The 22894-nt window shown below is 47.1% G+C and overlaps 1 protein-coding gene across 5 annotated transcripts in view; it reads right to left on the bottom strand.

The window, feature by feature from the left end:
- CENPC (centromere protein C) overlaps positions 1-22894 on the bottom strand; it is a 1046742-nt gene that overhangs the window by 816960 nt on the left and 206888 nt on the right. For 3 of the 5 annotated variants that reach the window (XM_085636509.1, XM_085636507.1, XM_085636508.1), the window contains exon 5: positions 67-169. The exons of the other annotated variants lie outside the window; for them this stretch is intronic. In XM_085636509.1, the coding sequence (XP_085492635.1) occupies positions 67-169 (103 nt within the window). The remainder of the gene's footprint in view (positions 1-66; positions 170-22894) is intronic. 5 annotated transcript variants of the gene reach the window in all.

Consider the following 22894-nt stretch of genomic DNA (forward strand, 5'->3'; position numbering starts at 1 on the left):
AGCAAAGATCAGTGAATCTTCCCACAAAGTGTGTTAAAACTCTGCTGTAAGCAAAGAAATGCCAACCTGGCTTGCAGGTTGCTTGGATTCTTCGGTCAGACGACTCGCCTAGTGATCCCCTTATCGGTATCTTCACAAACCCAGCCACACCTGTTGATGTCACCAACTCCTGATTAAAAATGTAGGGCGATAAGAAAGGCGGGCTTGAGTAGGATGTTACAAAATGTCACTGGTTGAGTAACACACTTATCACAAATAAGCCCCATTAGATTCGGATACTTCGATTGGTTTATTCATGTACAACACCTTAGTCAATATTCTGTAAAAACAACTCAAATCAACCATCTCAGTGTCCCTTCAGCAAAAGTATTAGTTATGCATCAAATCCAAGCAATGAAGGGATTACCAGTGTAGGAATTCCATGATCACAGAGGCTAACAGCATGGCAAACACTCAGGAACCTTCCTACCGAACACTGGATTCTAAAATGTCATGCACAACTTTGTATATCAAAGGAAATGGAATCAACTTCTATGGAGTTTTTATAGAAATACTACCTGACCCATGCATCTGTTCACATTTTCAAAGTTGATTCGCTCAATGAATCAGGCATTCATCTGCCACCGCTCAATCGCCGAGCATGGAGATGCACATTGTGCAGCACTCTGTCCGTTTGGTGCAACAGAACACCCTCCCGAAGCTACAGCTTCATCAAAGGGCAGATGCTCATGCACAGGAGTTTCAGGTACCATACTCTCCTGGCCCAATCGGTACCACTAGGGTGAAGCACGCCCGGTCCTTTTCTGATCTTCTTCAGAGCTCAGAAGAAGCAGTGAAGGCATACAGGAGTCCCAAGCTCCTCTAAAAATGGAAGGTGTCTCCAAGTGAGAGAGATCCTCTGGAAACTCCAATATGCAAAGGATGGAGATATGAAAATAAGCACCCTGCAGGACCAAAACCGCAATCCAGTCTCAAGAGTCCAAGACAGGCAAGACCTGAGCTAGCGTGAGGATTTAGAATTGGTCTTTTCTCAGGAAGGCTGCTGGAAGGTTGAAGATCGAAAAAAGGACAATGGCCTCCATCCTTCAGCACAAAGAGTTATCAGGAGAAAAACCCAGTTCCTACTTCTGGGGTTGTGGACCTCTCTATGGCACTATTGGATAAAAGGGCCAGCACTTTCTGCTGCAAAACAGATAAATGGTCCTCCATCGGGTGCCCTGAAGGAGGTAGAAAGTCTGGCAGGGTAGAAAGAAATGGAAAGGAAGAGCCACTTGTCTTAAGTGAAGGCCTCATATCCCTGGAGGAAATAAGGGATTCTGACCCAGCCAGCACAAACACACTAAAGCTGTTTTGGGGCAGCCAAAGAGCCACAACGATGAGCTATATTTTGCCCCTACTGTCTTCTTGGTCGTTGAGAACCGAGGCCACTGACACGAAAACCCGGAGAGGCCTGCTGGGCTGGAGGAGTCTGACACTCACTGATAAAATTAAAAAACCTCAACCGTAGCCACGGAGAAGGCGAAACTGCTGTTGGAATTTTCTTGTGGGAGCAGAAATTAACACACTGCGGCTCCACTTGAATTGTTAAAAGGATGAGTCCACTTTGTCACTAAAAAGACAAGAGCTGTCGAACAGCGAATCCATTACGGATGTTCGGACATCCCCGGAGGAGACTGTAGAACTCATTCAGCCGTGGCTCAGGAAAGTCACAATGGTACCTACTGCACTTCTTACCAGTAAGCAGATGACAATTTTCATCACATCCATCCTGAATAGCCTGGGTACGAGAAGCTTGATGGTCAACGCATTTGGATTAGTTTTGCTGATGGATGACTGTATCACCAGACTCTCTGCCGTTGGGTGTTGAGTAAGATGAGGAGAGTCGCGATGGCGATGAGCAACCTATCTGTTAACAGATAGACCTGAAAAAGGCTAATGCCAAGGGGCTCATTAAATGAGAACAGTGGATTTGTGGGAGCATGACCAGGTTACAATACTCCTTCAATACATTAATTTTAAATATCATAGTTGGTAGTTGTATGTCTAGAACGTTTGCCACCCTTCACATTATGACCACGAAGCAGAAGCTTTCCTCCGTTGAGGGACACTTGAGAGTGGTAGGTACAGGGACAAAGCCAATATATGGAAAAGTGCCCAGCCCACTGGCATCCTGAAGATGTTCATACCAGTTTTCCTCATCCTACTGGGAAATACAGTCATCCTCGTTTACATTGTTTGGCTCTGTGCACGTTCTAAGCCCTACCATTTGGTAAGGACAAGTATCAGAATGAAGGTTTGCCAAGTGGATTTGTGCCAGTCAGCGCCAGGCGTAACTGAGGTCAAGGTGGGTTCAGTTCAAAGTTGGATAGCACTATATGTGCACACCCCTATCGGGTGTAAACGCCGTGTGTATATGTGTCTTTGAGCGAAGAACCGGCGCCAAAAGTTGGCATGGGAACCAGAGCCGGTGCTGAACCCGGTGTGGGCCCAAGAGACACAGATTGCTGAAATGGACTTGCTTGAGGCTTGAAGGCATGCCAGAGGAAGTCGATAAAACCTCCCCGAAGGACCTGGAAATTCAGGGTGCGTCTGGACCAAACTTTGAACCTGCTCTGATGATGAATAAGAGTAGGACATACGCTAATGCCCTCACACCCTCTAAGGAGTTTGAGATTTGAAGAAAGGGCAGATTTACCCTTGAATTCTTGTGCTTTTTTTTTTTTACTTACTCGAAGACATTGATTGCAACGATGAGCTGCCCAAGGAACAGGACTTCCTTTTGACTTCAACCGGTCGCAGCATGAAGTCTTTTCGCGTTTGGCCTCACTTTCCCGTATAGCCATAGAGTTCACCTTGGTGCAGTTGACAGAAACAGATTTTATAAGGGTTCTTTGCAGACATCAGTTTATGACAGTTCCTACATGGTTTAAAACCTATTTTCCCTTGCACACTGGTAGAATTTCTCAAAAGAATCTGGTCGAAAGACCAAGGAGAAGCTCAGGCTCTGTGTTAGAAGGTGCAGAAAGGAACAAACATTATCATGCATAAGTGCCGCTTAAATGTGGATTGGCTAGTCACTTCTGTAGCAGAATGACATGGGCGCAAAGCTGCATGGTGCCACCTCCTGGTGCACAGGAGGACCGCTTTTATAGTTTCGGGATCCAGTCGGACACCTGGGGAATATTCACATTGTGAGGAGTCTGCGGATAGAAGTATTCAGCAAAAAACACTTGTTTTCTTGGGGCTCAAGATGGCAAATTGTTATGGAGCTCCCCGGGCTAGGGATCGGCGTTTGGCTTAAAGCCCTTTCGAACCCCCCCACCCCTTTGAGTTACCAACCATCTGGAACTGAAGATCTTGCGTTGCTGCACAGCGGACAACAGTCGTTAACAGAGTCCAGAACAACGCGGCGATACACCAATACAGCTAAGACTGAAACGAAGACCATGCAACTGCAAAATCCAGGAGATTTTCCCTGCTGGGCGCCTGCAACGGCCGCCCCACTGTCCCTATGTGGTCAGTCTCCTCTCAGAGCAACGGCATCCTGAGCCTTCAATAACAAGCAGGGCGACACTACGAGGACCACGGACGAGGACCACACAAGAACAAGGAAGAAGGAAAACGCAGGAAGGTTTTTCCCCTACTAGGTGCCTGCAAAAGGCTGCCAGTCCTGGCAATCCTGTGCAACCAGCTACCTTTAGAAAGAACGAAAGGTCTCAAATGGAACTTACTGCAGGAGCTTACAGTTGCATACAGATGCTGCCATCCCGATCTTCTGTGTGGCTAAAGCCTGCCAAAGCGGGGGATATAGAGAACAAGGCGGCCATATTGCCATGAGAGTCCACCGCCGGCCATCCCTTCCATCAACCTCCCTCAACCTGCATCGCTCGACCAGCAACCGGTACTGTGAATAAAACACAGATACCTTGGACGCCCAGCCCCAAAAAAGGTGGTGAAACTAGAGGTGAACCCACAACAGCCCCCGTGCTGCCTCCATGCTCACACAACCGGCCCCTGACTGCAGGCCAGCAGTCGTTGACCTTGATGATGAGTGTTGGATGTAATGGTATCAGTGATTAAGCGTAAAGAGATTTGTTCGACCAGTTCATCAAAAGGGCAATTCCCCCAATGATTTTTGATTTCATACCCACGATATGAAATGTGGGCATTTTGCATGGTGTTTGTTTGCTAACATCTATAGATCCCCCACTCTCTTAAAAATGATATGCAAAACATCATTGAGTTCTCATTCGTGGAATTGTCTGCTGAGCTAATCTGCTTGCTGAGTTTGTTGACCAGGCAGGTGAACAACTTGAAGTGACGGGTTTCTAACCAGCAGCCAATGCCAAATTGCCTGAGCTTGTAAGGAAAATGTCCTTTATCTTCTTCCGCCATGCTTGTTTAGGTAATTGTGAGGAAATGGGGTGTATTGCATGGTGTGGTTGTGCGACCTCACCATGTAACACACTTGCCAACCCCTTCAGGACCCTTGGATTTCATTTGCCAAACATTCAACTCAACCCTCGGTAGCTGTGGCTCTGAGCAGCCAGTCTTACTAGACAGAACAAGTGTAAAGCACATAAAAGCAGCAGTAAACGAACTGAAGAAAAAATGTATAAGTCATCAAAATAATTTGACATCAATTTATAAAAATAACCTGAACGTTTACATATGTTTAGACACCACAACAAAAAAGATGAACCGGAGGTTTCTGGAGATATAGAACTTATAAGGTATAGTAAATCAAAGCATTTTACTCAACTGCATCAAAGTATTGGCAAATTAAACAAATGTGACACTTAGAAACCTTTTCACTAAAACGTTTGGGCTAGCTGTAATGCAGTTATTGGGAGTAACTTTAAGCGACCAACTCCAGTAGGAAGCCAGTCAGAAGGTCCAGCAAGGCCCTCAGAAACAGTTACCTCTGCAGGTGAAACAGTCTTCGGTCAGTTCCAGGCACTTATCTTTTGCAGGGCTTTCCTATGGAAGTGGTACGGATTCAAAGGCTAAAGGATGCTGAAGATGCTCATAGGATGCTTTGGATCTGATGAAGTCAACAGAGTGTTGCTGCAACTACTCCTTGGTTTACAAAGGGGGTGAGGCAGTCCTGGTCTCACGGTTGACGTTCCTCTAAGTGCTCTCCTTGCTTGCAGAAGTCCTATCGCCACTGGACTACCAGTTGCCCAGTATTACGGTCATGGGTCAATCCCTTCTGGGTCAATAATTTGTCCTCTGGAGGTCCCAGCTGCAACTTTATGCATTGAGTCCTGGTACACAGTGCTGCACACAGCGATCAGCAGTGGGATGAAGACTCTGGGCTATACCCCAGCAGACTTCTTCATCAGCTGTTGCGTCCCTGTGCTGCGACCAGGAAGCCAGTCGGCTGGCCCTTGGAGTCTCCTGGCTTATGCTGGGCCCTGGAGACATCTTCTCCTCAAACAGAACATAGCAGGGACAGTCCCTTTCTTTTGCTAGCCACCAGGTTCAGCAGGTGCAGTCCATGCCAGTGCAGCCTCTCTTTGCCGGTTCCACAGTGCAGCAGGGTATTCCTTCCTTGGTCCTTCTTCCAGTCCTGCAGAGATCTGAGTTTGGGGTGCAGAGGTTCCATACTTATGCTCAGTAAATGTCCCCAGGGCTTGATGTGGGGGGATAGCCAGTGGGCCACTAGGTTCCCACCCACCTGATGACTACTTCCAGGGAAGTGTGGTATCTGGGAATCGCAGGATGCACCATTCTGTCCACACCCAAAGTGGCAGGACCCCTCTTCCAGCATGTGGAGCTCCCTAGCCCTACCCACAAGTGTGGCTAGCATGCCCCTGGAAAATGGTCTGGCAACTGGTTCCCCCTCTCCTGTCCCAAAGGCCAGCCTGTCTGCCTGAACAATGGAGCACCCTCTCTCCCAAGTGTTACCCACTTGTCCTTCAAATGCGGCTTCTCCTTTGAAGCTCACTTTTTCGGCCAACACCCGTGTGGCTTCCTGCAGAAGGGAGGTGAAAACTCCTTCCAGAGCAGACCCCTATTGTATCCTTTTCTGAGAGTTGTTACCACGTCTACCCAGGAGAGCATAAAGTGGATATGGCAACAGGACTTCGCGTAAAATCGCTATGAGCACAGGGGACTAAAGGCAACTAAGTGGCAAATTTGCTAAAGTTGCACACTGCAACTCGTTACATTAATTTTGACCGGAGGATCAGGCCTGGCTTAATGTAATGAGTTGTTTGATATTTTGCATGACCCACTTTGGTTGCACCATCCCGGAGTTAGAACAGCTCAGGGTGTCAGCGGTTAACTCTACACTCGCCAATTGGGCCACCAAACCTTTCCACAATAAAGACAACAGTTTTGCGTTTTTACTATCAGAACATGCAAAATTACATGCTCTACTAGTGGGATATGTTGCACTATGCTTTAGGACTTGATAGGCCTGCCATGGGGGGACTTGCACCTATACCAGGGTACGTCTGGCTTTGCCATTGCTTTAGATGGCAAAGACGGCCCAGCAGTTAAAACTGCTTTTTCAACCTGCAGATGCTGTGCTGTGAAACTCATTTTACCTGTAACGCATCCAGGGTGACACATCCCGTGTTGCAATACCTGAGGGTACCCTTCTAACTTACATGGGTACCTTGGGTACAATGTACTAGGGTCTTACAGGTAAGCTAGCATGGCCAAATGGGTGAAAGCCAATTTGACATACTAGTTTAAGGGTAAGGACACAGGTCCTGAGGTCTATTCAATAAGGCCTCCGTGCACTCTCAGAATCGAAAAACCAGCATCCCCTGTCTGAAAACTTGGGGGTGACCATACAAAAAGGGGTATTTCCTTACAGTAACACATTGTGTGGTATTGTCTCTTGGTACGCAAATTTTGCATGAGACCGAAGCTGGTTGAAACACTTTCAGAGCCAGGTGGACTGCTTTGAGCTTGTAAATACTGATGTGATAGAACTGTGATAGAACTGTTGTTGTGCAGATCATTGACGTTCAAGGGTCGATAACATCAACCTAAATGAGCTCCCCAGCATAATAAAGACGCATCTGTCACAAGGGTCTGTGATGGAAAATGATGATGGAATGGAATTCCTTTCAGAAGATTCAATGTGTTAATCTTCCTATGAAAAGGTTGTTGAGCTTGTTGATTCAAGACAATTCTGTATTCTCAGCTTCCTTGAACTTGTGTTTCATTGTTGTAGCCATCACATGTACAGATGTGCATTGAAAACAAGAAGACTGCACCATGCCATGGACTCTAGGAATGAAATCTCTATCCTTACTGTTCGATTTGTGATATGTAGTAGCCGGAGACATGTACTCTTTCCTTTTAAGGAAGCACTTCTCCTTATGTTGTATTTAGAGATGCCCCCAAATAAGATAGTACTTGAACTGGAGTTGTGGTTGATTTCTCCAGATATACATGCACTCCCAAGTGGTTTAACAATTTGACAGTGTAGTTTAAATCTTTTTGCACTTGGGTATCTGACCGAGATTTTATCAGTCAAACAGGGATTGCCGAGAATCCTTTTCTTGTGGAGAATGTATCTACTGAACTCTGCTACACTACTGGGATCCCCAATCTTACCAAAAGCTAGATTCCTTCTTGCTAACCCATAAAGACGTGGGCCACAATGTCCGCAGATGCATTTGCAACTAAGAAGGCTTCTTCGGGAGATGCAGAGGCAGGACCACTGATGCAATTACATGCTCCAGAGCATTGTGAGTATACATGCAATAATACAACAACAGATTAGTCGAGCTGGACTTTGTACTCTCTGCAGGTTCACCCACAAGCTTTTTGCCTACACTTCTTTTATCTGAACCCATTTTGTTGGCTTTAAGGACTCTCTGCACTTTACCACTGCTAAGCCGTGAAAAAGTGTTTGTGCTCTTTCCTTTAAATACAGTGAAATCCACATCCAATCAATGGGCATCTTTCATTTACTAGTAAGCATCCAGTAAAGTGGCACTACAGGCACCCAGGGCCTGTAAATGTAGTTTTACTAGTGGGCCTGCAGCAATGATTGTGTCACCCACTTTTGCAGCCTCATAAAACATTTCCCAGGCCCTGAAATTGCAGCCAGCATGTGAAGTATTATACTGCCATTTCGATCTGGAAAAATAAACTTTTTACTATCGCTGGCAGCGTGCCCACTTCCCAAGACGCACGACAATGTCACCCATAGGTTCACCAAATCTTATAGCAGTGAACTTGAAACTATGTCAACAAATTTGCTGCTGTTGGTTATTATTTTAACAACAGTTACATTTCGTACTAAGCATCTCAATTAAGACAGAGATGCCATCTCTTACATCCTCAATTTGGGCATTTGCACAAATAAGAGTCCATTTGTATCATCCAATGGTTTCAAAGACGCAGTGCATTTCGGCCCAAACAAGTCTTCATAGGGGGTAATTACAACAAAATATGTCTATAGCACACTGAGAATAGCATGCCTTCAAAGTAAACAAAAGTAATTTTACAGTGCTACAGATGTGACTTCAACCCATGATAGGCACTCATGAAATGGTAAAAAACATTTAACTGCCATGTATTAATGATACTGATTGTACAAATATACCCAGAACGCTCAATGTGAATTGACACCTCAAAAGAGACTCTCTGAACTAAAAAAAAAAAACTAAAAAAACTAAAAAAACTGTTTCAAAGAAAAAAATCCAGCAACTTAAACATTACATCATGCGCAGCCGTGTTGTCATGCACACTCCGTGATGTTTTAAATTTGCTAAGCGAGCGTGGGTACATGCAACACCCTCCATAAATAAAAACAGATTAAAAGTGATCTGCCAAGATCGAAGAAACTTTATGTACAGTGACTCATTTGGGCTCCACAAGTGTCCAAATACATTCACACACATTTCAAGGTAGATACAAGCATGCTACCACCAAGTTATTGTGCACACGAAGGTTTAGTACGTACCTCTATGTGCAAAATGGGAATATTCCAATCCGAAATTGTTGAGATTAACTGCAAAGTGCGCGCCAGTAAAAAGTGCACCCTTAGGTATGCTGGTTAAGGGGCAACCCAGTGAACGCTACGTTTGCGCAGGATCCGAAAGCGAAATTAATAATCATAGAATATGAGTAACGATTTAAAAGTACACACGCACTTTAGAGTAATTCTACACTTGCCACTCTCACCGATACGTGTGAAGCGTATTTTAGCATTCCTCACCGCATGCGCTCACTCGGAGGGAAAAAGGTAGACCCCGCGGGGTTGGACCACCCGTTTAAAAGGCCCGTCCCACACCGGAAATGGTGGAAAGACTAGCTTTCCCTATGATTCCTAACGCTACTGCAGAATGCTTCGATGATAAACTAACCTGCTATGCGGTGATAACACAAACAAAACAAGCATGTGCAATGCAATAGGTCTCGTATTTTTGAGAGTCGTGTGTAACAGACTGCGCAAGTGACTCTACATACTGCCATTTCTAAATCTTTTCATTATTGCCGGAAATGTTTCAACAAAATGTAAGGCAACTGTGAAGCATTTTCTAGGTAGCAGACATGGAATTGGGGCAGCAAAGCAGATATTATGGGAACCTATGACACGCGCCAAACTGAACTGACAAGTAAACAATCCTGCATATGAGTGGCCGATCTAAGGCGTTGGATGTGTGAGCAGTTGGATGTGTGAATGGTTGGATGCGTGGGCGGAGGGTTAAGTATATGGCTTGGAGTATGGACGAATAGATTGATCAACACATGGAGTGACGGTCAAGTGTATGGATAAGTAGGTGGATGAATGGATTGGTAGGTGGAAAGACGAGATAGTAAGTGCTGTGCTAGGTGGATGGATGAACGGCTAGGTATTTGGATGAGTGACGAACCAAATGGGTGGATGAATGGCTAAATAGATGGATAATTGAGTAGCTGGGTGCACAGGTAGATGGGTGAGTTTGTAGGCTGGATGAATATGTGGTTAGATGGTCAGATGGGCGAGTAGGTGGATGGAATAGTTAGCCTAAAATATGTGCTTAGCATAGTTGCCACCCCACTGGTATTTTTCTTCTTCTCTCATTGAATCCAGATATGTAATACAACCAGTAACATTACACATTCAACAAGCTAGGGATATTGGCTTGGACAATGGTCGTCAGTTGCATATAAAAAATAAGCAACGACTATGGCTTTGTTATATCCAATATTGAAAATGCTTCTGTTCTGAAATGATGCGACTGTTAAAAAATTAAAACGAGTCTCTTTGAAGTTACATCAAAGTCTTTGAACAGTGGAATGTGCAGAGTTCAGATTTTTTTTCCATCCTGAGGTTGAGGGCAAAAATGGACAGCCTGATAGGGACCTGTCTCGGCACCTACTTTTAAGAACTACTGGTTCTCAGCACCGACAGGACCCAGCCTACTTAAAGCCCTGGTGCATGCAAAAGGAGGGACCTCATCTCCCTCTCAAGAGCGCATCAACATTGAGGTACCGCTCCCCCTGAAACTTCTAATTAGGCCAGCATTAGCTAAGCTAACAGGTTTGGTTTTGTATTGTGCTCACTGCTTACACCCGAGCCAGAACATTAATGTGAAAATTGAAACACTCATTAATTGATGTGCAATGCCGTCAGCAACACAGTTACCCACACCCATGCAAACAAAACCCAACACTATACAAACACCGATGCATACACCACTAAGCCGATTTACACCATCCACAAAGGTACTGCCACCGCAGCGTACAGACCAACAGATACAATGGTATTGATGGATATAGACAACATATAGAGGATCACACATACAAACGACACACATACCTACCCACATAAAATCACACACACCACAAAGACTGGCAGCACAGAGGTATGCACACATTACCAGACCCATTGGATGGACAGAAAGAAGGATCCGCACACCTTCTTACTGGCACCTGATTCTCCTGTGGGGACTCAAACCCTCAGACTGCCCTGCCTTCGCGCCTGGAGGCGCTGTCTTCTTTCCCAAAGCCCGGGCCAAGGGCAGGCCCGTCATTGCCAGGAAGATGAAGGGCTGGGCCACCGCCCTTCTGGTTTGCCATTCATGTCTCCAACGCTGTAGGCTCTGGACCTTTGGATTATCATATGGACCCAAGGTACTGTGTTTATTATTGAGGCCTGTAGTCGGGATCACTTCCAGGAAACTGCTCTCCTCTAATTTCGCTCATTGTAAAAGTTACATACTACTGTCGTGTGGGGCAGGTTTTGAGGGGTTCTCAGCTTGGTAATCCTTCCTAACGTTACTTTTTGTTATATTCTCAAGTATTGTTAAGTAGCATAACTAACATTGCTTTGGGTCATTAGGGCAGATATGTAAAAGGAAAGATCATGAGAGGGCCCCAGGCCATGACAATGCTAAAAGGAAGAAAAAAAAAATCGCTTGCCGCAATTTATCACGATACTATGGATCGTATCGATTCGATCCTATTAGAGTGCCAGGAGATAGCCGATCCCATACCAAATTCGTCTTCCGTTGTAGAAAACTTGGCTAGCCCTGTTACATGTAGTGAGCTCGCTGTCGAACCTGGAGCTGGGTCTCCTGGCTCATCCTTGCCCCTTACGACTCAAACTTCAATTCAAAAACCAAACTCGGTTAAGATAATCTCATGTATGTTTAAATGCAATCTGAAAGGAAAGAGAAAGGGTTTGGTTAAGGATAAGGGGAAGGAGCTTGATTCAACCGCGAAGAATTGTCAAGAGAACATATGTGGGCCGCCCTCTCTCCCTTATGTTGTCCAGATTGAGTGTCATAATAGGTTTGATGCTTTAACAACTTACGATGGAGGGGTAAGGGAGCCTAATCCCAGTGAGATCAGAAGTGGTCATTCCAACGAATTAGTTGTATTACAGACCTTGATTGAGTCACTGAAGGAACAGGTGGTTGTGCTTAGAAGGGAAGTTGGGATTCTTACACAGAAGAATATCTGTAGGGATGGAAACGAAGTACGTTATGGACCCCCTAAAAATTTTAGATTAATATCACCCCTAGATAAAGACAGTGGCTCGATGCAATCCCAGCACGGGCCGGCTGAAACACAGTCTAGAGCCCCTCCGTTAAAAACTTCTCATCAATCTTAAGAACCTGTGGAGACACCTCTTTCTAGCCTTAGGGACCGAAGAGTATCAAAACATACATATAAGGTAGCAAACCTCGGGCGTTGAGATCTTGGCACCCGGATAGGGGGGAGGTGATCCTGAATGAAGGATATACAGACAGGCCAAGCTATGAAGCCGCCCATGGGACAGGGGTAGTAAGGGATGGTGTGTACAGAAGGCTGAAGGATAAAAGCAGCTCTGATGCAGTCTACCTTACAAATGTTTCAAAACTCTGTAATAGGGGCTATGAAGACTCTGATTCCCTAAAAAATAAGGTTATACATTGGTTCAGGGTAGCCCGCCATTGTTACTTAATTATAAGGGATGACATTAGATATGCTGGCATATTAAATATCCCCGGAGCGGAAAAATACATAATTTTAGTAAGATTTTTTGATGAAGCCATGGTATCTGGGCTTTGGGCAATTGATTCTCCTACCTTTCCCCCGTTAACACTTCTATCCAGATCAGGTACAAACACCCACAAGAAGAAGGAGTGACTATGTACAGATCCCCGAGGGCAGAACAAAGCACTGGCTGAGACTGGGCTAAAAGTAGTCATCGATGACTGAAACATAAGGGTGGATTGTTACCTGATCCTAGGCCGGTCATTCTTTAACCCCTATCCAACCCTCTGTTAGGAAGTAACCTACCGCTTATCACTGAACCTTGTCCTATGTCTGATGTTACAACTGAAATGTATGATAACTCTCAGAATATGCACTCTATTGTAACAGGGCCCTCTCAGATGAAGAATCTTAAAATCCTAGTATGGAATATGCATGGGATCTCCTAACTACTAACGGACCCTGAATGGTGCACTTTTATAGATACTTTTGATGCAATTCTGATGCAGGAAACTTGAGAGTATATCTACCCCCCATAAATCTGGCTTTTCAACCTTTGCCATTGATGCCACTAGGAAAAAACAGGGCCGTCCGGCGGGAGGTTTGGTGGTTTGGGTAAAGAATGCTGTAGGGAACAAAATCAAGCGCCTCCATGCGGACTCCCAGGATATTTTGGTTTTCGAGCTGTCCCTACCCAGTGGTTGGAAGGGGATTTTTTTTTAATGTTTGTAACAGGGTGGACTCTTCTGAGGACGAAACACTGACCCTTTGTAAGTTGGACGATGCCTTAACCAAGTACTTGGATAACACCCCAGCAATAGTTGCTGGTGATTTCAACTGTCCTTTCGAGCCCTTAGCTGTAGTCACCCCAGACTTGACAGAAGATTGGGACAGGGATTTGTCTATTCCACCATTAAGCTTACCAAAGGTCAAATGGATGAAGAGGGGTGGTCAGCTGTTTGCACTAACACTCCAGCATGACCTTCGAGCAACAAATGGTAGAACTAGATCAGACCCTAATGGTGCCCATACCTTTAACAGACCTAATCACACAAGTCGAATAGATTATTGCTTAATCACCTCCAACCTATGGCATGTATTAGATGACATGATCGTGGTAAACAGACACGAAAGCGATCACAACCCACTTGTCCTTTCACTAAGTATCCCAGGTATGGCACAGCCAACCATAAATGGTCATCGTGACCTGGGAGTGCTTTCATCCTCAAATAATCAGCGATCAGTCAAGTGGGGCTGGATGGAGAAGCACCGGGAGGCGCTGGATCTTGTCAAAAAGAAAACGTTAAATCTAATAGAGTCCTTAACTAAAATCCCTAGCAAAGACGCTGTTAAGAGTTTAAATCTATGCCACGAGCACCTTTTCAAAGAGGCTAGGGAACTGCTTAGCCAGCCTGCCAAAACTAGGGGAAGTGTTGTCCATTGCACTGGTACTAGGCACAAGTCTAATAGTACATGGTTTAATCAGGACTGCAGTAGGTCAAAGAGGGAGCTTATCTGTGCTATAAAGCGTAAGGTTCATCCTGAAATTGTGACTGCTAGAGCCAAGTACAGGCGGGCCATTGATAGTGCCAAAAAGGAGTGGGAGAGCTCACTATGGCTAGCTTTACACAAAGCATTAATTGGTAAAGATCTAATGTCCTTCTGGAGAGAGGCAACTCATTGGCTCAAGGGAGAAAAACCAGAGTTGGAATACAATATACAGCCTGATGAATGGACAGCCTACTTTGGGTCTCTTTACGCCATTGAGAGTGACGGCAGTGGTGAGATGGGCGAGTTGCCAGAGGAGGGGTTGAGTGGGGATTTTGAGCCCCAGATCTTTTCCATAGTAGAAACTCATGTGGCAATCTCTTCATGTGAATCAGCGTGTGCCCCAGGTCCAGACAGAATCCCTATTGATCTGTACAAAGAAGACAAATGCCTCTGGGTTCGGTACATAAATATGTTATCCAACCTGATTCTGTCTGGAGAACCTATTGCGCAATCGTGGCAGGTTGCGGAAATTGTGCCCATTTATAAGGAAGGAGATAAAACTAAGCCATCAAACTATAGGCCGATAAGCCTAATAGATTCTCTCCAAAAGATCTTTTGTAAAAAAATCCTGGGTAGACTCCATGACTGGATGATGGAATCCCACATTTTAAGTGACCTTCAGGCGGGCTTTCGTTCTCAAGTTAGCACCTTAGATCAGGTGTCCCGCTTCCTCTGCATTTATTGGAAGGAGGTGGACCTTAAAGGGGGTATATTATACGTGGCATTTGTTGATTTGCGCACAGCTTTTGACTCCGTGCCCCGGGCAAAGCTGTGGAGAGTACTGAGAGAATTGGGCATCCCGGCAAACCTCTTAGACATCCTAATCAGACGCCTCAAACACAGCCCAAGTCAGGTGGGGCCCAAAAAATGAAGTAACAAAGATTTCCTGTAAATTGTGAAGTGAGGCAGGGATGTGTGCTGGAGTCCACTCTTTTTACACTTTTTATAAATGGGGTTATTGATTTTTTGGACAGGGATGGTTGCGACGCCCCGAAAATAAACAATAGAAGAGTGCCCGCTTTGTTATTCACGGATGATACCTTTCTAATGTCTAAATCCCCACAGGGCCTTCAACAACTTTTAAATGATTTTATACAGTTTTGTAACGATAGGGGGTTTTTCAACGAGGGAAAACCAAATACATGATTTTTAACAAAAGAGGGACAAAACTCTCCAGTAGATTTATTTGTGCAGGTAGCACCCTACTTGAACAAGTTGATGTTTTTGATTACCTAGGAATATGTGTATCCCCATCAGTAAACTGGGATGCACAAAAGGAGAAGGCCAAGTTACATCAAATATTCCAATGTAATCATATTAGCAACATACACAGAAAAACATTGTCATGGCAGATTGCTCCTGCACTTGAAATCTATAATTCTAAGGTTTTGGGGAGCTTAATGTACGGTATAGAGTTGTGGGGCACAGGAAAGATATCGTCTTTAATAGCTGTGGAAAATCGTTTTCTTAGATCTCTGGTTGACCTCCCCGCTAGCACCCTTCTGAAACCTTTGTATATGGATCTGGCACATAAACAATTGAAACACAAGGCAATGTACAGATTGATAATGTTTTGGTTTAGGATATGGACTGTAGAAGAGCTAGAGACCTACCGAGAGACTCTGTTAGATCTCCTGAGATTTCCTAAGGCTTCTTCATTAAACTGGTTTACCACTCTACGGAAATCCCTGTCAAAATTGGACATGGATGCCTACTGGACAAATCCAGAAACCATGAGGCAAATCTCCAGAGAAAAAATGAATGAAGTGTTTTGGGATTCTGTTTCAAAACAAGTTCTTTCAGCTCTGGTATCCAGCCTGACCGAAGTCTTTCTCAAATCTAAATGTTCTCCGTTCTTTGAGACAACCATTGACGAAATTGGGGGGCGCTAGGGGGCGCACACACGGAATGGCCGCACTGTAGTGAGGCTCCCGCAGCCCGGGGACATTATCCTTTAAAAATCCTGCTCAACATTGCGGAGGAAGTATTTACCCACATCAAAGGCATTACAGTACCTTTATGGAGACTCGCTGAAAGTTTGGAGTGAAACGCGCCAAGGGATCCGGCGCTGCAAAGTCTGAACGGGATGCTGCAACGCAGCGCTGGTGCACGCTGAGACGGCCAGTGGAGGTAATTAAGGCCGCGGCTGCACACGAGGTAGTAGGCCGCAAGACGCGGCTTTGAAGTAAGGTGGAGACGAACCTGATCGCTGTGGCGGGAGTGCCGGAGATAGCCTGCTGCTATCCCGGCTGAGAACGACTTGCTACACGCCTGGGGCACTGGTGGCGCTGCAGACTCTACCGGAGTGGCGGTGAGTGAGGATCGGCGGCGGACTCGTCTAGGGATCGCCGCCGTGTGACTGCCGAAGTGCGGTGAGAGAAGAGCGGAAGGGAAGAAGAGAGGATGCATTGGCCCCCCACTGCTGAGCCATTAAACGCGAGTGCGGACTCAGGCTGGGCCCCGATAGTGGCATGCATGAGAGCGGCGCTTTGAGAAGGAGAGCTGCTGCGGGGACTGCACTACATACCTGCTGAGGCTTTGGCTATGACCACAGGCACCACTCGCAATGTATGGGGTAGGAGAACTATCCTAGGCTGCTGTAGAGTGTGGCTGAAATGACACTATATGCGGAGGAGCCTGCTGGCTGTTGAGGAGCCGGAGTGCAGCTTTGTGTGGGGCATAATATGAACTGGGTCTCCCCCACCTTCTGTGGCAGAGATTACAGGAAGGCGACTCAGCTTGGTTGCTGGGCCAACTCTAAATTGGAGGGAGATCGGTGGTAACATTCTGGGATTGGAGTGGTGAGCGGCCCCAGAGAAGAAGTCTGTGTGACGGATTGGTGCGAAAACTGATTATTGGCGACAGAGGAGGCGGCACGTGCCCGGAACGAGAGAAAGTCGCTTACAGCATAGAGCAGCCGTGATTAAGGAGAAGAGGGGGAGACCAAACCGGCGACGAGGAGGGCCCTACCTAGCGATTGGCATGCAAGGCCGCTACAGCGGCATTATGGGCAAACCCAACGCTAAGCAGCCGAAGCTGCACTTCGAGGCGGCGAGACGCGGGGCTCAAACTCCGCAGGTGGGTCAGCCTCAGGAGGGGCGGAACGAGGCCCATGATGCCCAGTGCCAGCTACGGACACCCAGAACATTCTCCAGGAGATTCGGCAGGGGCATGAGGAGCGGCTTCAAGAGGCAGAAAGGCGCATATCGGAAGCGGAAGATGCGACCTCCAGGCACAGCACGCAGCTCGCCCGGATGGATAATCTATTGCGGGTTATTGCTGCAAAGAATGGGGACTAGGAAGCGCGCAGTAGGCGCAATAATATTCGCATACTGGGAATTCCGGAGTCCACCAATGTTGGGAGGCTGGAGGTATATGTAGAAAAGCTGCTATTGTCCTCTATAGGTGCGGAGGGGCTCTCCAGCCAGTTCATCGTGGAGCGTGCCCACAGATCTCTGGGGCCCCGGCCACAACCTGGAGCTAATCCGCACCCAATTATTGTGAGACTATTAAACTCTAGGGATCGTGATGTAGCTCTACGTGCCGCTAGAGGGAAACAATCCATGGTGTATGACGGGAATACCTTTTCGATTTATCCCGACTTTACCCCTATGGTGCAAGAAGAGAGGCGTAAATTTATGGATGTCAAAGCTAAACTGCGTAAGGCGCAAATAGATTATGCGTTGCTATACCCAGCGCGATTAAGAGTGACACATCAGGGTAAGCAGCATTTCTTCACCGCACCAAACCAAGTGGAAGACTTCCTTAAACAAGTGAAAAAAGCGACTCGCAATGGTGGAGGACGGCCGGCCTCGCAGTGCCGGGGAGAGCTCGCCGTGAGCTGCCACCTGGGGGCCTTGATGGGCTTCCTTGGGTTCTGGAATATGCTACTTCCTCCAAGGCATTACATGAGGCTGAGGTTCAGTACTGTTACTGATTGATGAAAAAAGTTGAGCGAACGATTGTACTCACCGGGCAACCTTTGGCCCCCTAGAATTTAACTGTGTTGTCAGGGGGAGACTTGTGGGGCGAGAGGAGTCTGTGTGGCTGCCTAGAGAAGGCCCCCAAGCCGGTATTACCCCGGGGCGGGTTGCTGCACACCCTGGTTGGGTGATGTGGTACCTATACTGAATATGTTGGGAAGGGGGGGGATAGGGAGGGAGTACATCGCTGGCAAGTTGGGGTTGCTTCAGTGGGAGGGAGTGGGGACTACTGAGACGTTTGTTGGTTTATAAATGTCTTTCTCCCAGCTGGATACTAATGGGAGTGAGTCAGGGGTACGGTGGCGCAAGTTAGAAATGAAGCATCTTAGACTGTCTATTGTACGAGGCTGTTTTACAGAGTATTGGCTAATCTGCAACGTTTGGGTGGTGCACCGGGTCATGGATGGCACTCAGGGATATGGCGGATTGTGATGTTGTCAAATTGAATATCATCACGTGGAATGTTCGAGGGCTGGGGGATGCGCAGAAAAGACAGCAACTGTTAGCCTATCTAGACAGACACCGCACACACATTGCTATGCCACAGGAGACACATTTTTCTCCCCAGGGAAGCAGCCGATTTGCGAGCAACTGGGCGGAACACAGGGCCTTCTCCTCCTATCCGCGCTGGACGGCAATACTTATAAAGAGACAGGTACCCTTTCATTTTGTAGGATCAACAGGGGACTTGCAGGGTCGATATTGCCTTATGTGGGGGCGGCTGGGTTCAGTGTCTGTTACATTGGCCTGTTGGTATGGGCCTAATGTTGATGATCCAATTTTTTTTTCCACGCTGTGGTCCAAGATTTTTGAAGTGGGCTCCCAACACATCATTTGGGGTGGGGATTTTAACGCTACATATATCCCGAGCCGCGACAGATCACACCCTGCCCCGCATCACTATACCAAGGCAGCTGGGACTCAGGGACACCATCGATACATATCATTTCATAGATGCTTGGAGGCACATGCACCCGTCCTCACAAGAGGGTACACACTTCACAGCGCAGGCGGCTTCCTGGGCGAGGCTCGATTATTGGTTGGTGTCTAGGGTACTGGGGCCCGCGATATTCCAGGTGCAGCATCTAGCCGGAACGTATTCGGATCATGCCCCGGTGAAGCTTACTTTGTCGTCGTCGGACCTTGATGTGCCGCATGGTGGATGGCAGTTGAGGGCTACCATGTTGCCTGATGCGGTCTTTCAGGAGGAACTGCGGGAGGAGGTGCGAGACTTCTTCGCCCGCAATAAGAGCTCGGTGGACAGTGTGGAAATCATATGGGAGGCCTTCAAAGTAACAATCCAGGATTTTGCATATCCAAGGGGTTCGGGGTGCTTAGAGACATAGTCAACTCACTGCATAAATTGGAGGGGGAGCTGAAAATGATAGAGGCGGAGATGGCTCTGACTCCATTCGCTGCAGCACAGGTGCAGTTTAGGGATACGCTTACGGAATACATGACCACCGCGGAGAGGGAAACACGCTTCCGGGGTAAATACTGGATGGCCCGATGCTACGGTGAGGGTGAGAGACCAGGGAGGACGTTGGCCACCCTAGTTCGGAAACCTCGATATACAAACTATATTCTGGAAATTGAAGACCTAGAAGGAGCAATTTATCAGGACACGGCTAATATACTTAGTGCATTTACAAGACACTACGAGCAATTGTACACCACCAACAGAAGGGATGAATTGGACCTGGAAGACTTTTTGGGGGATGTAGCGCTGGGATGGCTCAGTGATGCGCAACGAGAGTTTTTATGCGCTCCATTTGAACTAGATGATGTAAGGGAGGCAATTATGAGTATGCAGTCGGGGAAAGCCACTGGGACAGATGGTATCCCAATAGAATTCTATAAGACATATATAGACATTATGGCCCCCGTTCTGCGCGAAATATATGAGGACTCGCTGGAGGTTGGTTGCCTCCCAGCATCGATGAGGGAAGCACTTATGATCTTGTTGCTGAAGTCAGGAAAATCGCCACGGTTGTGTGATTCCTATAGGCCACTCTCCCTTCTGAACTGAAATGCCAAAATACTAGCCAAGCTGATTGCTACTCGCCCGAGTCTGCTGCTTGAAAATCTGATACTCCCTGACCAATCGGGATTTGTGCCTGGTAGGGCCACATCCCACAACTTGCGGACGCTTTTCACGGTGCTTAACAATGTCTCACCTGATCTACCTCTAGCAGCAGTTTTTTAGACGCCATTAAGGCGTTTGATTCAGTAGAGTGGGATTATATCTTCGCAGTAATGATACGAATGGGCTTCCCGCCCCTTTTTTTATCATGGATCAGGCTGTTATATAACTTGCCTGTGGCTAAGATTCTAATAAATGGGCACACGTCTACACCATTGTCCATTACGAGAGGAACTCGGCAGGGGTGCCCACTTTCTCCGCTGCTCTTTGCCACAGCAATGGAGCCGCGGCAGCATCATAAAGATAGAGCATTGCGGTGCAATATGCGGCAAATCCTGATATCCCAGTACGCGGATGATATCACACTGTACATCCGGAATCCGCAAGATAATTTGAATCCGATCCTGAGAGAGTTTATAGTATTTGGGAAATTGTCCGGGATAAGCATCAACTGGGGTAAATCATGTATATTACCACTGACACTGGCAACCCTTAGATTTCCGCTAGACTACCCCCTAGAGTGGTGCGATGAGGAACTGCGCTATTTGGGAGTTCGGGTGACGAGAGAGAGACGAACTCATGCGACTGAATTATGGGACTGCAATAATGCGAATAGCGGATTGCATGACCCGATGGATTGCCCTGCCCCTGTCTATGGCAGGCCGAGTATCCTTGATTAAAATGGTGATTCTTCCTCAATTACTCTACTTATTTCTCAACATCCCAATTTATCCGGGGAGGCACTTCTTTACGACACTCAGGTCGGAGTTGACACGACTGGTCTGGGGAGGCCGGCAGCCGCGGTTGCAGTGGAACATACTCACTAGACCATACTTGCGGGGAGGGTTTGGAGTACCTGATTTTGAGTTATATTACCTTAGCGCGCAGGCTCATTACGCTTGGTACTGGATTGTGCAACCCAGATATATGCCACAAGTAGCGGCGGAGCACTGGCTAGCGCATCCGATACCAATAGATGGAGCACTATTTGAGCCGGTGACGCCTAGAGATAAGAGGCCAACCACAGTCACCTGCACGATCAGCGCTTGGAATCGGATTGGGCACATTTTAGGTGCTCCCATGCAGTATGCGCCCTCTTTGCCTCGTACATATCACCCGAATATGCCTCTGTTACAATAGAAGTTGTTTCACCAGTTCAGAAAGCGAGCGCATGTTGAGACATGGGGGGATTTATATCATGAGCGGCAGTTCCGTTCTGCAGAGCAAATGTTACAGGGTCAGCAACAGACCCCACTTGATATTTTTCTGTATGTCAGACTGAGACAGGGGATACGTAAACTCACTCCGAATTTCCCAGAGGAACCGCAGGCGCTAGCCCCACTGCAAGTAATGCTTAAATGCAAAACAGCCACACGACTTGTCTCATTAATTTATAGAACAGTGCACACAGAGAGGGTACTGGCTGACCCAGTCTCCCGGGCACGTTGGGATGAGGAGCTGGACATGACGCTATCGGATGAGCAGTGGGAATATTGTTGCTTACAAACAGAGAGTGGCGGCCAGCAGCAGACTCCGAATGATACATTATAAATACCTACATAGATTATACTATACACCAGCTAAGATGTTTAGATTTCAATTGAGAGATACAGATAGTTGTGCCCGATGTGGAGCGCCTGGAGCGCCTGGAGCGGATATTTTGCATCTGGCGTGGGAGTGCCCGGGGGTGAATGAATACTGGTGACAGGTCTTTGAAGCACTGTCCCATATGACACATACACATATTGAACCCACACCGCTGACGGCATTACTGGAGTATGTCAGACCGATACAGGTGACACATCGGAAGTATGTTGCAATGGTGCTCTTAATGGCGAAGCGGAGGGTGGCCTGTCGATGGGGTAGGGGGTGAGCCCCGCAATTCAAGGACTGGATTGCTGATCTGGTGACATGTCAGGAGCAGCTGGCTTTGTATTCGGAACTGTTGCCCAGTGCTTCTAGGCCGCGGAATATATGGGCCCCCTTGACCTGCTATATGCTTAAGCATCCGCTGGAGGACTCGAATCCGGAAAGCAGGGGGACCACTCATTAGCCGGATGGGGGTTCCCCAGCAGGAAAGGTGGATTACTAATATCGTAAAATTGGGATATTGCTGTGCTTTTGATGTACTCTGCTACCCAATGTTGACAAATGCAAAAACAACAATTGATGGACAGAATGCAGAACAATGTCATACATTCACCCCAGTACAGAGATCTGGGCCTAAATCCATCGTTTTTTTGCTCACCATGCCATTCCAGTTTGAACCCAGCCATATGCAAATCAGTCTTGACCCTGTGCCCCATGGGAACAGTCCAGCCCGAACTGCCAAGCCAGGTCCTCCCTGGACTGGAAACAAGCATCCTAGGACCGGTTTCGGGCTTTCAGCCCTCGTCAGCCAGGATAGCTTGATTCCAGTGGCATGGAGAGCAAGGGACTCACGTCTGAGCATACCCTTCCCACTCGGGGTGACAAAGGCAAAAACAACAATTGATGGACAGAATGCAGAACAATGTCATACATTCACCCCAGTACAGAGATCTGGGCCTAAATCCATCGTTTTTTTGCTCACCATGCCATTCCAGTTTGAACCCAGCCATATGCAAATCAGTCTTGACCCTGTGCCCCATGGGAACAGTCCAGCCCGAACTGCCAAGCCAGGTCCTCCCTGGACTGGAAACAAGCATCCTAGGACCGGTTTCGGGCTTTCAGCCCTCGTCAGCCAGGATAGCTTGATTCCAGTGGCATGGAGAGCAAGGGACTCACGTCTGAGCATACC

This window comes from Triturus cristatus, chromosome 2_1, assembly GCF_964204655.1.
Source record: "Triturus cristatus chromosome 2_1, aTriCri1.1, whole genome shotgun sequence".
Lineage (NCBI taxonomy): Eukaryota > Metazoa > Chordata > Amphibia > Caudata > Salamandridae > Triturus > Triturus cristatus.